The 13,663-nt window shown below is 50.5% G+C and overlaps 1 protein-coding gene across 1 annotated transcript; it reads left to right on the forward strand.

Moving 5' to 3' along the window:
• The first annotated feature begins 9,005 nt into the window (after positions 1-9,005).
• LOC100899338 (integrin alpha pat-2) lies at positions 9,006-13,663 on the forward strand. Its single transcript, XM_018640581.1, has 13 exons — positions 9,006-9,010; positions 9,113-9,282; positions 9,380-9,659; positions 9,805-10,010; positions 10,172-10,386; positions 10,501-10,723; positions 10,839-10,973; positions 11,080-11,203; positions 11,300-11,433; positions 11,537-11,727; positions 11,859-11,930; positions 12,059-12,329; positions 12,428-13,663. The coding sequence occupies exons 1-13, from the start codon at positions 9,006-9,008 to the stop codon at positions 13,438-13,440; spliced, it is 3,039 nt and encodes a 1,012-aa protein (XP_018496097.1). The 3' UTR covers positions 13,441-13,663.

Below are 13,663 nucleotides of genomic sequence, written 5' to 3' on the forward strand. Positions count from 1 at the left end.
GCACGAACAACGCAGGTGGTGTCTATTGCGGACGAAGAAGTTGGCTCAGTTGCGGATAGAGTGAACAGTTTTGTGATGCTGCCCGATCGCTTGCTAGGATCTGTTCTGTTGTGACAATTAGTTCTGACAGTTTGCCGCTTTTTGCTCAAAATCAAATCATGAGTTGGCGGTGCCCGTTGATACCACCGTTGCTGCTAGTTTTATTACCACTGTTGTGTGTGAATTCGTTGAACATCGACTTCAACAATGTGATAAGTCTCGGAGGTGCTGGATTCAAGGGGAAGGATTTTGGAGCCAGCGTTGTACTACTCAGGAACGAACGAGGCAGCTGGTAAGTTGATTTTCTGTTCGAGTTTCCACGAGTAGCCTCATAAGTCTGCCCATGAAACAGCGGCGGTGGCGGCAGCAGCAGCGGGAACAACGACAACAACGAGCACGAACGATCAGAAGTCTGCGTAGCGGCGACCTGTTGCATCTCATCGTGGGGCCTCTCTATTCCTCGAGCCGAGCAGGCGGCGAACAGTACCGCTGAGCGAGGCAATCGTAATAACGATAGAAATCTCTGACAATTCGATAATGTCATTCTATTACCGGCGAGCTTAACTGACAGAGGATCGGCCGGGACGAGAAGTCGTTATCGAAGCGCTCCGTGAACCCGCTCCGAGCGCCTTGTTTAGAGACTCGCTCCAACTCGAGCGGGTTCTGTCGAACCTATTTGAGCGTTCCCTTCACGTTCGTGCGACTAGCGGGGTTCCAGTGTGTAAATGCGTGTGCGTGACGAAAATTTACGAGAGGGAAGAAGCTTTCGGGGAAAATGTCACACTAAATTGGATTTCACCCCGAGCCGGTGGAAGATTGACTGAGTGAGTGAGTGGCTGACTGACAGAGAAGAACATGACTTACACACAAACACACACACATGGAGATTGAAAGCGCGGATGCTCCCTGAGAGAAGAAGAAGCAGAGTGTAAACCATGCATGGCCTACAGTTTTTCCCTTCTGACGTGAGTTCAAGAGGCGGGCCGCTTGTGTTTATCGGATCCGCACTGATATCTCGAAATATTCGAAAGACGAAACTGCTGGGATGACATTCTACGGTGCACTTTCCTAGAATGCCGACCCGTAGAATGAATCGTGTTCGAATCACGTCCCAAGAGCGATTTCTGATGTTTTCGATCGCTCGAGTGCGTTGGGGACTGGAAGTGACGAGATTTCATTAGTCGTTCGCGCCTTGAACTTCCTCAAGTGATTGATCTCCACTCGTTCATTGTCTCCACCGCGGTGCCTGCTCGTGAATCGGCTCTTATTGCAATCGTTTGTCGAGGCTGCCGCTTCCATGATAGATTGGGAACCGTTTTGTCGGTGTCGACTAGGAAGTTTTCTTCTGAACGCTTGATAACGTCCGGAATCGGCACAGGCTATTGTCCCCCAGCCTGGGATTCTGATCCATTATTACTTCATGCTGCGAGCAATTTTGTGGAGGCAATGTGTTTTCTGCGACGATCTGTCAGCTTGAATCGCTTTCGTGGTAAACTACCCACCGCTGTTTTATTCAATCGGAATTCGGCGAACCTGGATTCGGGGCATAAGCTAGATGGAGTCGAGGAAAACACCGGGTAGAGAGAGGACCAACGAAAATCTTCTCGGATCGTGTTGTGCTTTCGCGCTTGAATTCATAAAACTCTACCGAGGGGGGCAGACGCCGGCCGGGGCTCGCTGACCGTTCAAACGTGTTTATTTAACTCCATGAAACTCGAACGTGTCGAGACTGACGTGGGAACCTTGCTGACTCGGATCGACGGAGCTACTTTTCTTTTCTTCCTCTGTTCGTTGCTAGACCAGATTTCGGGACTCTTTCTCTCGACACGTGAGCTCGGCGATATCAAAAGCAAAGAAGCAATCGGAAGCGACCTCGATACGAACTCGTAGATCTCCCCGAGGCTTCCAGTGGAGGAATCTTCAATCTCCATGACCTAGCTTTCGATTTGTGATTCGAAGCAAATGTCTGTTTATCTCGGCTCAGGTGAAAAACACGCCGAAAGGAGACCCGCTCTGATTGAGGCGAAGGCGCAATAAATCTATCGGTTTGCGGATTCGTCTTCCATCGATATATGCAGTGAACATGTTTGTGCGTGTGTGGGCCTCAAGCAAGCGGTCGCGCAATTGCTCACCTCTAGCGGTAGTGTAGGGTATCCGTACGCCGATATTGTCATAACAGCGACTCACCACAGCGCCGTTATGAACCGGTTCCACGAGTGCCTTGACCTCGAAATTAAAATTTCCAACCGGAAACATTGTTGTGGCTTGGGACTTGGAACTGAGCGGCTTCGAGCGACTGTCTGCCGACATTCTTTGGGATACCGGACCGCAAATGTTTTGAAACAGTCTCTCGAATACCTAGACCGGCTCATATTTTCTGTTGAATTCCTCGCATCTGGAAATCGTTCCTAGCCTTCTTCAGCGTTCATTAGAACGACTCTAGAGTGGAAATCGCGACATGCGCTCAGTTGCCTTCCGACGAGTCTCGTTGAGCTCAATATTTTAAAACGAATCGAATTTCGTCGAGAAATGCGACGTGGTGAGAGTGGGTAAGCAACTGATATGCCGAGCCTTGAAAACATTGTCTCTCGTTTTCATGGACGTCCGGTGTCGGATTCCTGCTCCTGATGCTGAGCTCGTGGAATGATATCAACCGATTCTGAGCGTTTCTCTAACAACGATGTCATGATCAATGCGGAAAAATTACGTCGGTCCCTCGAGTCTCGTTGGGAGCTGATGAGCGTAAGACCGAAACGTTTCGGTGTACATTAACTGAAACATTTTGACGGAGTGGGCCGACGATTCGGGGCATCGGAGGCCCGGCTCCATAAGTTATGGTACAAAAAATAGCTCTCCGAAACGCGCCACCCATCCCATGTGTGGACTTCGCGAAACCGATGTTCTTAACAGTTTAGAGCAGTGTTCGTCAAATGGAATTCTGCTCTCAATACAGACGATGGTCTTTCTGTTTCACAGAGCGATGTCGAAGCGATTTGGGTGTTTGAACGAGCTGTCAAAACTGGCGCTCAGACATAGACTAGAGGAACTAGATAGGTATTTTTCTTCATCTGTGTCGAGTCTCGCTCCAATCATAATGCTTGGTAGACGTTCACATTCGGCGCCCAGAGGACACGTTTCGCGTATTCAGAATCGAAATAAATTCAATATTCTCGAGAAGGTCTTTTCGCGCGGGCTCTCTGCGCTTTCCATCGTTTCCGTAGAAACGGGCTGGGAACCATGCGGTTATTCCATCGGAGAAATTTTCGAAATTGTGGAATCCACCGTTAGATTTTCCCACGGAACGCGTCCCTGAACAGTCACTCTGTGTAACCGACTGAGTGAATGACTTACTCGTTGGGCCGTGCGCTTGCCTACTTGACGACTTATTGCCAACCTATGCCTGCCTGAACCACCAGTGAGCTAGCATCTGAAATTATTTACACAATAACCCGTATGACTCGGAGCGAGCATCCCCGATCGGTCTATGGACTGACAATGTTAACAATGAGCCTGAAGAACAAGCTTCCCCCTCGTCTTTTTTTCTGATAAGGAAAATTGTCGATTCACCGCAGTTCATTGTCAGCCGGTGTGGGAGGACCGATTGGAGAGAGCGGCCCCGTGCATGATCTAAGCGGATTCGCCCGAGGAGAGCGCCTACTATACATACATACATCCTGTGGCTCAGGGGTTTTTCCTTCGAGTTCTGTTCGAGTGAGTCATCGAAGGTACCCGAAGGTGCTCCACCACGAAGGGACCGATCCCTAAAAGCAACAGGCCTCAGAGGTGGTTCCCTGGCAATATGTACATTTTCCCGCGGGGATGCTATTGCGTGACCAGTATTTTCGAGTGGGCTCAAGCGTTCGTTACTGGGTCGTTCGGCCGGTTACTTACTAACGTGGCCTAATGGTTGTAGTTGTACATTTCCAAGTGGATCTTGTTAGAGAACGGCGCGGCGGTCATTGGGGTAATGTGTGCTCACAATATTTAGCGATGAGCAATCGCAGCCAATCTTCGGAGAAGCTCCAACCGCGGTTCTCCTCTAATGGTGCTGTCGCTCTCATCTATCAGCGGAATTATCGGAGGCAACTCCGGTGGGATCGGTCGTCGAGCCGAAAGTACTCTTCTATATTTACTTCTCTTCTGATCCGCTCTGGCTAAGTACGCCTTGCTCGGACATTGTCAGACGACCACAAAAGATGTTTAGGGTGTGGTGTTGTATGCTGTTGGGCCCTCTGTCTGTTTGGTGGGCTGTCAGGCGGACGAGCGGGCGGACTGTCCTGATATCTGAATCTCGAGTATGTCGGATCTGGATGTTGTCCATATGTCGATGCGGACTCCGAAGCCACGCGTCGCGGTGTTCATTAGATTCATGGAGAAAGCTCAAAGGAAGACCAGCTGTGAATTAGCAGAGTGACTGGTGAAAGACCGCCTCCGAACGGTCAGTCTATTCGAAACATACTCGCTCACACTCCCGGGGGAGCATCTCGTGGAACTACCGTGAAGAGAGTACCGTTGTGTAACCTCGCGTCGATGCATTGACTTCCGAGAATTCTGTCTGATGACGGTCTCACCGTCGGCGTCGCCGGAACCGCTAACTCAGAGCTCTTGTTTCTCATTCGGTTGACTGAATGCGTTATACAGACGGAGTCGGAATAATCTGTCAGAACTGTCAAATAAAAGGATTCGTCTCGCGGGAGAGCTTTGTTCTGCGTCTCAGTGAGAGTCGGTAGGCCTGAATGCAATTCGGTATCTCAGTCGGTCATTCCGGGAGCTGTCCTCAAAATGAGGACGATTCGTGCGACAAGCCGAAGCATCCATGATTCGGAGAAAAGCTCCTCGCATGAATTGTCCGTTTGCCGAGTTACAATTTTGATCTGTTTACGTGTCTGCTCATGAAGCAGTCTGTCAAATTTGCTTGTTTTATGATAAATAAACAATAGCGGACATATATCAAGTACTTTGTATCCTGGTAAGGAGTAGAGAGCCATAAGGTCATCGCGGAACGTTGTGAGACATTCCTGAAATATTTAGTTCGCCTGCATGGTTTCGAAGCGAACACTCCACACCATCTGTCAGGGATGTGTTTACCTGCAGATAGCACAATTTACTCAGATCTACGATTCCCGCTCCTCTGAATGCTGATGATACTTGAGGTAATGTTGAATTGTGTTGTTGGACGGAAGCGGCTCCACGAAGTAGAAGTAGTATCTTCCTCAGTCAGAGCGAATTCCGAAGGCTGGAAACGATCCTGGACGATGGATTCTTGGCTCAACTAGTGCACGACGTCATGATGACTCAGACGTTTGTAGCCGCGGTAGTCGAATGAAGCGTTCGTTCACTCATCGCGTAGTGATACATCCGTTGGACGTAATATCCGTCGAGCTGCTCGTGAATTCCTGATCCATTCGACTGAATTATCGTGAGTGTCGCGGACTTCCGCGCTCGGGGGCCACGCAGCGGGCGAAAGTACACTCCCGTCACTTTGCGGAGTGAGCGCTGAAATTCTGCAGCGGCAGTCCGGGTAACCGACTGGCTGAGTGAGTGACTCATCTCTGTGGACGGTTTTGCCGGCTCATACCCTCGCTGGTCCCTTGAGGTGAGGAGCGCGCGACCGAATTTAACATCGACGTTCACGGACGAAAATACGGGTGGTCTGTTGGCGGTGTAGGAGATTTATAGTTTACACATGGCGAGTCCGAACGTCACCGGCCATATAAGGCGCCGGAAACGAATCGACCATAAGGATAGATATTGCTTGCTCTCGTTAGTCGGTCCACGCCGCGCGGTATCGCACGGCTCGACATGGTGGAACGATCCAGTCAGCAGATTTTTCAAAAGAAACATGCGGAACGTGCCGTAGAGCACAGATCGATCGTTTTCCCTTTCGTCGTCATGTAAACACTGCTCTCAGCGCGGGCGAATCAGCGGCATCCTATCTGTTTTTCCCCGTCTTCGATCAGGTTGTAGGGTCCCTTGGAGAGGGTCGGAATGAATCATGAGAACAATGAATATGGTTTCCCAGTCCATCGCTTAGACCGAACGATATTGCGAGCCATTCGAGGCAAAGCAGGACTATCCAATCCGAATACCTCCTTGTCTGAGAATCTACTGCGTTTATATACAACATGACAAGTCGTAAATTTTCCCGACTGTATCCCTCAAGGCGCGGCGTCACAGAAAGAATCGCTTGAGGTCTCGATCAAAAACTCCGTGGAAGCATCGCCCGCCTTCGGACAAGTCGCAGGGAATTCATGCCTTGTGTGAGGTCACTTCTGTTTGTTCGGCGAGAGCCGGATTGCCTGTCGGTGCCGTCGGCGCAGCATTGAAGAAACTCTCTGTAAAGACCGAGCGGGTCGGGGTCAGCAGCCGTGGAGTAGCTTTCGAACTGATAGCGAGAAAATGTATTCGACGCGTTACGTGAAAACGTTGTCCGTTGAGTTCAAGAGGCAGGTCGATCGTAGAGATAGCTCCCCTCCAGAGAAAGACATCGATTCCTCGTTATTCGAATCACCGTTTTGGGGATAGTCAAGCAGAAGTCGCGCGAGTTTCACACCTCGACCGCGAAGTTTGTCATGGCTGCCCCCGCTTCGAAATTCATGAACAGATGTTACGGCTCCAGACACCTGTGCGGCTGAGAAAAAAAACGTTTCCGTTATCTGGGAGGCCCGAAGCACCCATCGCAGCTTTCATTCCTCGGGAGAGCCGGCGTCAGGGCTGTTAGCTGGGCGTATAAGTGTTTCTGGATGAGTTCATCAGTGCGAACGGACACAAGTGGAACTTTGACTTCAACGCAAGGTGGAGGAATCGCGAACCTATGCGGGAGCCATTTCCGTGACTCATTCCGATGAAATCGAATCTTCCCACAGCTCTCCGTGACGCGCTGTCGAGACTCGTTATACGTCAGTGCTTCCCTCGGAGTAATACAGTAAGATTGCTGCTTCCGAACGTCTGAAGTCCCGCAGACTCCGCGAACCGCGAACAAGTGTCTTCTGTTTTATCAAGAGGGAGAAAAATCGATTTTTTTCCTTACGAAACGCGTGGGATTCCACGACCTGCTGATTGTACGGTCGACTGTCGTCGTAGGACCGACTTCGGCTTGCGACGCGGAGCCGCCAACGTTTAACTTTGTAGCTAACAGTTTGAACGAGCCAGAATTCTTCGTAAATGCTCATGCTGTCGCTAGGCCTGAGACCGACTCGAGCTCGAGGATAGATTTGTCTCCGATGCAATCGGCGGACAGGTAGGTTGGCGTCGGCGTCGGCAAGAGCCTTCTAAGGCTCGAGGTTGGGCTCTCGTTACGTTCCTTCGGGCGTGGTCATGCTTCGTGTGGTGTGTGTCATCCACTGCAAGTTTTGACTTGTTCGGGAAGGTCTTTCTTTCCTCACTCAAGTCCTATCTCGAAGTGTATTGTTCGGCTGTCGTAATGGCTTTTCCGCGGGTCGGCTTGGAGCGCCTCCAGAAAAACTTCTATCGGTCATACTGGTCCCGCCTGACCCCGGAAGACCGAATCAGACGAACTGGATTCTGAACTGAGCTCTGTGTACCTTACAAAATCCTGTGGAGTTCGGTCACATAGAGGTTTGCGGAATGGTCTTACGATCGGGTTCGAGTGAAACCTTGTTCGACATCGTGATCGTTCTCGGACACTCACAGAGCCGCAGAGAGACAACATCCCGCGTTCCGGAGCTATATTATTTTTCACTAATGCCGCGCAAACATCAGCTCTCATTGATTCGCTGGACCTGATATTGCGCTTCGAAAGGGGGATTGTCGGAAATTCAGAGTGACAGGCCAATAAGAAGCTCTGCTTCAGACAATCCTGTGATTTACGGAACTCCAATGTTCCGCAATCCTGATCAGGAATGCTCGCTTACTCCGCGACGACGTCCTGAAAGAAAGGTTCTCCCGTCTTTTCTCTTTTTTCCCTCCGCCGAGCTCCGCGGGGTCGATCAGGAACGAACCGGTAGCCGCCGCTCTCAGGGACTCAGGACGGCGTCGATCTCGGAGATGACGGCTGAAGATAAATTATTTTCCATGATTAGAGTAGCTAGGTAAAATGCATACGATCCCATGATACTGATGAATAAATTATACTCGGAACATTCAACCCGATCCGCGCATATCGCGAGCTGACTTATGACGATTCCCGGAAATCCAGAACTCTCTTGCGGTTCATCCTTGTCCTAGCGCTCAATGCGCGTAAACAATGCGGTTTATAGAACACGACACAATCGAGGAAAGCCGTTACCGAGAACGACGGATTTGATCGCCTAAGAGCTTGGTCCGTTTGTGGGTTTTCTCGCTTAACGCCTTGATGTCATCAAGTTTCTCGACGACTGACTGAGTCGTTGTCTCGCTCGCTTCGACTTGGTGACGGACGACTCGCAGACAGTGTCGCTCTTTATGCTCTGCACTACTGTAGCGATCCCTATCATTAACCAATAGCTGCTTGGCCGACAGGGCGGCTGTCAGACATGCGAACGGCTATCTTTAATGCTTTTCTCTGCCCAGGACTGCCGAATAGGCGGCCTGAAATGTTCGGGATGTCTCCCTTGCCGCTTTGAAGGTATGCGTTTTTGATACTGGACTCATCTCATGCGTCAGAGCCCTTGCCGGAGATATGGCGACAACGTATTCGATGGACGTGTCAAGTTAAAGGGCGACGCGGGGAAGCTTGCCGACTTCTTGACAGCGCTCTGCCTCGGAGCGAGATGGAATCGAAATGATTTATGATGATTCGCGAACGGTTGTATCGCTAACTTGATGCACAACTAGGCTGGTGGTCTCGGGTTTCCACGAACTCATTTTCGCCTCGCTACCCGGCCTGCACGCACAATCTCAACGCGCGGGCAATACGTTGGGATCTAATGAAAAATAATCAGATTAGGAGAGGCAGGAGCCAAGCAAAATAATAATCAAGGATCTCGATTACCCCTCCAGCAATGATTCCCCCTTGAGAGGGGGAAATGGAGTTCGATCCGACCGAGAGAGCTCGTGCGGTGAAAGTAAATCAATTCCCATAGTCTCGGTGGAAAGCGGACGACACCTAACATGTTCCGTATTCATTTTCCAGGGCATTATTCGGAGCTCCCAAAGATAGAGACGACGATGGCGTAGTTAGCGGTAGCGTATATGGCTGCAATATCCTAGACCGAGTATGCGAGAAAATTCTGAAGGGGAAGTCGAAGTTCTTGAGCCTCGCTGGACGCAGGGTCGAGATGAAGGCCGAGAACATGAGCTACGGTGAGTCCTGGTCCTCATTCTTTTTAACTTCACGTTCCTGTATCTACCTCGCGGGAGTTTCGTGAATCGCAAGATGGTATGACGTTGGTTTTTCTAGGGATGTCGATGGCTTACGACTTCAAGAACGAACAATTCTCGGTTTGCGCTCCACGGAGTACATTATCGTGGGTCAATGGGCCAGACGTACGGAAAGATCTCCACTATTTCACGATTGGATCGTGTTACGTATACACGAAGGAGCTCCTGCCCCTGGCCGAACTTTTCGCAGAAGGGGATCTCCAGAGAGCTGAGGACCTCAACGATCACGACAAGTTCAAGGTCCTGCATCACATAAACTCCATGAGAGAGCTCGGCTTCTCGGTCTCCACGAAAAATGGGTGAGTTTGCAGCGCTGCCGTGTCCATTCTGCTCTCCTCTCCATTCCGATCTCCTCTCGGGGAAAAATACGCGTAGGAATTGTCGTCGGTCTCGCAGGTATCATCTCTTCGTCGAGATATTGCTGAATTTATTCTTTCCTATCAGGAAATACGTTCTCGGCGCTCCGGGATACCAAGACTGGAGCGGAAAGTCCGTCACTTACGAGACGGCGATGGAACAGTATCCTTACAGCACAACGCCAGTTGAGATGCGCGACAGCGCGGATTATTCGGGCTACGCTGTGGATCAGATAACGGTCAACAAAACCGAATATGTCGTTCACGGATCGCCCCGTCGGAACAACGTCGTCGGTGAGTCCGGATTTCCATGCCCCGTTCGGGATCATTGCAAAGCTTAAGGTCCCGTATACGAGCGTAACCTTTCGCGAAATCGAGTCTGTTGAGCACAGAGTCTTAGATGATCGATCAGAGCCGGCTGAATGATTAATGAGGAAATTTTCCAATCGTCACAGGTGAGGTGATTCTCGCGACGCACGGTGCTACTCACAATACGAAGACCAACATCAGAATTCCTGGCGTTCAAACCGGTGAATATTTCGGGGCAGCTGTTGCTGTCGCCGATGTCAATTGTGACGGAATCGACGATCTTCTGGTTGGAGCGCCATTCAATTCGCCAACGGAAGACGTTCGCGATACGTTCGGCTCTGTGACAGCTAAATTAGCCAAGGTAATTACAGCTGGTAGTCGCAGCTCCACGATTCATAAACGGACGTAGGTACGCGGAATGCGTAAGATTGCAGTGTGTATTGAATTCGGGGCTAAGCCAAACTTCCTCCCGCAGGGCAAGTACGACCGCGGGGCGGTCTATGTGTTCATGGGCAAAGAGAACGACATCGATCGGCGTCATTCGAAAGTACTGTATCCGGACGATCGCGACGAATCCTCCGGCGGTCGTTTCGGATCCGTGATCACAAATCTCGGCGATCTCGACAAGGATCGGTGTGACGAAATAGCGATCGGCGCTCCCTTTGAGGGCGGGCGCGGCGCCGTCTACATTTTCCGAGGTTTGTCCCCCTGACGATGAAAATCGGATTTCAGCGAAGATTATCCCTCGAGAAGTCGATGATGCCTGCCGTGATACGGTCTACTGAGAATTCACGCGAATCAATTCCCCGATAGGTTCTGCTAAGCACGGTTTGAGCAATGACGATCGGATCAAGATCGAGCCACCGCGACCCGAAGTTGAAGGCTTCGGCTACAGTATTTCCAAGGGTTTGGATATCACAGGCAACAAGTACCTCGATTTTGCCGTTGGTAAGTTTGCCCGTCGGAACTCGTCGATTTCCGTCCGATAGGATGACTGTCGTGCCCTCGCTGTATTCTGTACGAAAGAGTTAAGAAACAAATTACGCCTCTCCAGGTGCTGTTCTCAGTGGTCACGGCTTCGTGTATAGATCTCGGCCCGTCATCATCGTCAGGACCTCGATAAAATTGACCGAGAAACAAATCCCGAAAGATGGGGGGAAATGCTCCGCCAACGGACGGTGAGTCTCCTGGTGGAATATTGATTTTCCCCCCTTCGAGCTTCAGCGAGAAATGGACACAGCTGGAAGAAGTCTCATTTGATTTGAATTTTTCAGGAGAGATTTATTCTGTGTAAACATGACCATCTGTACCTCGTACGATGACCCCGAACCCACGAGCAGCGATGAGGCTAGAAGCTACTTTTTGAAGCTCGATATCAGTGCCGACGTCAAGAGTAAAACGCCGAGAGGTAAATTCCCGCTAGAGCTCAAGCGCCTTCCTCCTTATCCTGAGTTCATGCTCCCCCCGAACATGAGCATCCTCACTTAAAAAGGACTTTTTCTCATCTCTAGCGTTGATCGCCCTCGACAGCTACGATTATCAGCAAACAGCCATGAGCGCAGTCACTCGAGTGGTTCAGCTAGACAGCCCGGGAAAAGAGGAATGTATCGATGTCAGAGCTTTCGTCTTACCCGCCTCTCTTTCTCGGGACATGCTCAATCCGATCGAGTTCCGGGTGATGTATGACATCGAGGCGGAGCAGGTAAGCTGATTAGTCCCTTCTGTTCGGGGATAGCTTGGGAGAGACGTCCATCCAGGGCTACAGACGGACCTGCCCGCTTAATCGTCAATGCGCCAATCGTCAATGTATACTAAAAAGAAAAATTCTTACAGCCCGGTCAATTCTGTGCCAACTGCCCAGTTCTGTACTCGAAAGAACCCGCTAGCGCAACGACCGCCTACATGGTATGTGCACTCCGTATTTCCGTACGACTATCTAGCTCTATAGCTCTATAGAATTATCCATGTTCACAGTAGAATTCAGGAGACCTTCATGTCGATGGTAAGCTTTACGAGAGCGTCGGAATTTCCAGGTCAACTGCAAACACGAAGGCTGCGTGGTCCACCTTCGGCTTCGTGCCTCTGTCGACGGTCTCGAGAACGGACAAGCGATCGCTATCGGTCGTACAGAACCGCTTACGCTTAAAATCGATGTCGACTCGGCTTCGAGGAGCGACATTGCTTTTAGGACCGAAGTGGTTGTCACGCTAAATTCCGGGTTCGTCTTCAACAACCCAGACAAGTGCAGTCGGGTGGAGAACACCGAGGACTCTATCGCTTGCTTGGTCGACAATGAGTTCCAAGGTCAGTCCTTCCCTCAGCGTGATATATGTAGATCGAGTCTCATTCGGCCATCTGGAAGAGTTCGGTTTGATAGGGGTCTAATCGTTTCTTGTCCTCAGCTGGAGAATCGCGGTCGATTTCCCTCAAGCTACAGCTCGACGCGAGCCTTTCATCGAGCACGTCCACCGTTAGCTTCGGAGTGGCCCTGGTGACGGCTTCGAAAGACCAGAACGCGCAGGCGAACAACGTAACTTTCGAATTCCCTCTGGTACTGCGCGCCGACGCTGGGATCTCCGGCGCTGGTTTGCTGGAAAACGTGATTTTCAAGAAGAATTCTTCCGATATCACCATGGATCACGTCTACACCGTCACCAAGTACCACGAGAGTCCCGTAGACTCGATAGAGCTCACGGTCCGGGTTCCGATAGCAAAAAAATCTGACTATCTCCACCGGTATCCACTCGTGAAAGTGTTCTCAGCCGAGACGAAGACAAGTGACTCGAGCGTCAAAATCGACTGCATTTATCAGAATGAGAAACGCGTTCGAAGAAATACGGTCTCGGTGCCGAAGAGCGCCTCGTTGACACTGCCAACTTCCACCGTGCGACAATTAAAAATCAACTGCGAATCGTTCAGCTGTCGATTGTACAAATGTTCATTGGGTCCGCTGATGGCTGATCAGATCCGAACAACGTTCCACTTGCAGCTGCAATTGAACATTTCTGAGCTGATCGACCAAGCTCGCGTTATTCCGGAGGTTATCGTTTTCCGCTCAGATGCCGCAATAGTCCTGAAGAACCGGCAGCCGTTCACGAGCGAGTTGAATCCAAAACCGAAAAGTGCCGCTATCGAAACTATTCTAGTGAGGGAGGGCAAACCTCTCGGACGAGGTATCGATTGGTGGTGGATTCTGCTCGCCGTCATTGTCGGACTTATAATGGTTTCGATAATTTTCTACGGGCTCTACAAATGCGGCTTCTTCAAGCGGAACTCCCGCGAGGATCTGAACGAACTGCAGAAAGAGCCTCAGTCAGCCAGTCCAATACTAGCCGCTCATCATTCGCCCATAAACAACATGGTCGATGTTGACGATAATGATAATACCTCCACATTCCATGACTCCAAGGTTTAGGTCTAGAACTCAAACTCTGGTGTCTGCCCCGTTCCACAAGCTTTCCTAAGGAACAAACTTCCACTAATCTGGATAATTCATCCAGTCACGCTTCGTAGACGCGTCAAGCCGATGTTTCACTCATGCAGCATAAGTAGAACTAGAGAGAACGCGATGCTTTCAGGGTTTTTTGCCCGCGGAAGTTTTCGGCTTTGAGGCGCCGGTCGACGCAATGTCCTCGCGG

This window comes from Galendromus occidentalis, unplaced genomic scaffold (genome assembly GCF_000255335.2).
Source record: "Galendromus occidentalis unplaced genomic scaffold, Mocc_1.1 scf7180000077488, whole genome shotgun sequence".
Lineage (NCBI taxonomy): Eukaryota > Metazoa > Arthropoda > Arachnida > Mesostigmata > Phytoseiidae > Galendromus > Galendromus occidentalis.